Below are 2,224 nucleotides of genomic sequence, written 5' to 3' on the forward strand. Positions count from 1 at the left end.
CTTGCTGTGCAAGGCATCCAAGATGTGAAGAATTTGTTTCAATCCAATGTTCTTAACAAGATTCCAAGGGAATCAGTGAAATAAAATTAATAAAATAATTCACCCAGTTATAAAATCATTTATGGATGAGTGTAATATTACATTCTCTTTGCTTCTCCAGAGCCAGCAGTGCTAATTCCACCTTCTTTCAAGATGTAAATCCATGACATATCGGGCCAAATAAATTCATGTCATAATAAATAATCACAAATTGAATTGACATGCAGCCAACTATATATCCCTTTTGTTGCGAGGAATTCAGGCTGATTTTACCCATTAAAATAACTTCATCATGCATTTCATAGCATTCAAAATGAGTAATTAATTTGATCCTCTAAAATTGGTAAAGTTTTCACCTTTACTAACTTTTCATCAAAGATCTCTTGGTTGGTACTGCACTGGTGCTCGAAGATCTTGCTCTTTTTTCTCTTGATCATTCTCACACATCAAAATGATCATGGCCCATGGTGAAAAATAGCATCAAACAATTGGTTTTAAGTTCACATTTTTATATTACACTTGATCCAACCAGCCACACATCATCACCCTACTATATGGTTGTGCTTTCCTAGCTAGACAGGAGACAAAATGTACAAGAGCTATTAAAATTACAGAACTAAGACTCAATTGTTTCCCAGCCAGAGACTTGATAGATTTGCATGCTGCTTTAGTTGCTGTCTTCTTTTATCCTGCAAACATCAAACAGAAGTATGCACCCACCATTATACAAACTCTAGTTAAACTAAACCGGCCATATAAAGTGACCAACAACGAAAAATGGATTTCTACCGACTTGAATTGTCACAGCCAGCTTCACTGTCAAAATAGAGGGTCTTGGGTACTCTGCTGTCACCAATTGAAGGGGGTGTCACCATATGACTAGCCTTCGCGTTACAATTCTACAAAGATTGAAGCACTCTCATAATTAAAAGGGAAACCATGGAACAAGACAAACATATATATAAACCATTTTCATTATTAGCAGGCTAGTGTTGAAATGATTCAAGAAAAGCTGAAGAGTTGAATTGGACCTTGCTTATAATTGGGACTTTCTGGATGTCAGCAGCTGTTTTGGTGTTATTTTGAGAACTAGACTCTCCTGGGTTTGCAGGGTTGAATGTGTAAGAGAAATCTGTAGCAAATTGTGGCCGAACGACCGATGTGGTAGTGGCTGCAGTAGGCATTACTTGGGAAGCAAGGAATGGCATTTGCAATTGAGGGACCTGAAGAACTCCCGGTGTAGACAGTAGAGGTAACCCTACAGTTGCTGACTGTAAGGGATGGAGGTTGGCGGCTGAGGGAACAGGTATGATGGGAAGGCCTGCTGAATAACACATATTAATCATTCCCATTCCATATCGATGGCTCGTTCCCATTCCTGGCCCCATAGCCATATATGGCATAAAATTTGGTATTTGTGTGCCTTGAAACCCTGCCAAGGACAAATTCGAAGCCTGGCACATAGCTCCTCCACCCATGGACATCATCTGATGTACATAAATACAAATAGTAACAGTCTAAATGAGTGGGGCAATTAAAAATGTAAATGAGAGAGTGAGACAGAGAAGGTACATGTGCTTGAAGCTTCAGGGCTTTAAGATATTCAATGGCATCATCCAGCATTGAAGCTCGGTCTGACTTAAATTTGGAAAGCATATTGGTTCAGTATTTATACAAAATAGAAAACAATGTATCAATCAGCAAAAGGAAATTTTTTACGGAAGATAATAACCAGTACAGCGCGCAGCCTTACAGGCTTATACAGACAATTTAAGGCAGAAGAAAGAAAATAAATGTCACTTAAAAGTCACCACCACAATAATACCCACAGTACTCTATCGAAGCTAAACGATTAATATTGTAAAGCAAGGAGGTAGAAGATCGAAATTAATCATTAAATATTACCTTGTTACAGTTGGGTATAAGTTCCTGCAATGCTCTCATCTTCCCCTTGATTCTGCTCCTACGCTTCTGCTCAAAACAAGTGCATGCTAGTTGATTAAAACAAGTTAATTAATTAGTGTATTCATAAATTAAACATATTTAAGAAATTAAGGTTCTCCAGCAGTACTACAGGCTCACCCTCTGAGAGATATTATGTAGTTCAGCAGCACGTGATCTTCTGGGCTGTTCGTCTTGCTTTTGCTTAGATTTTCCAGGCACTGGTTTAATCTCCTAACAAAAA

General features: G+C 38.2%; 1 protein-coding gene across 1 annotated transcript; it reads right to left on the reverse strand.

Annotated features, from left to right (window-relative positions):
- Nucleotides 1–548: 548 nt before the first annotated feature.
- LOC147295500 (transcription factor PHYTOCHROME INTERACTING FACTOR-LIKE 15-like) lies at nucleotides 549–1,984 on the reverse strand. Its single transcript, XM_086234539.1, has 5 exons — nucleotides 1,945–1,984; nucleotides 1,612–1,677; nucleotides 1,071–1,526; nucleotides 833–938; nucleotides 549–728 (listed from the first exon to the last, which is right to left on the reverse strand). Exons 1-5 carry the CDS (start codon nucleotides 1,981–1,983, stop codon nucleotides 724–726), a joined length of 672 nt encoding a protein of 223 aa, XP_086090665.1. The 5' UTR covers nucleotide 1,984; the 3' UTR covers nucleotides 549–723.
- Between the last annotated feature and the right edge of the window lie 240 nt (nucleotides 1,985–2,224).

Source organism: Dryas octopetala, chromosome 2 (genome assembly GCF_963921425.1).
Source record: "Dryas octopetala chromosome 2, drDryOcto1.1, whole genome shotgun sequence".
In the NCBI taxonomy this organism is placed as follows: domain Eukaryota; kingdom Viridiplantae; phylum Streptophyta; class Magnoliopsida; order Rosales; family Rosaceae; genus Dryas; species Dryas octopetala.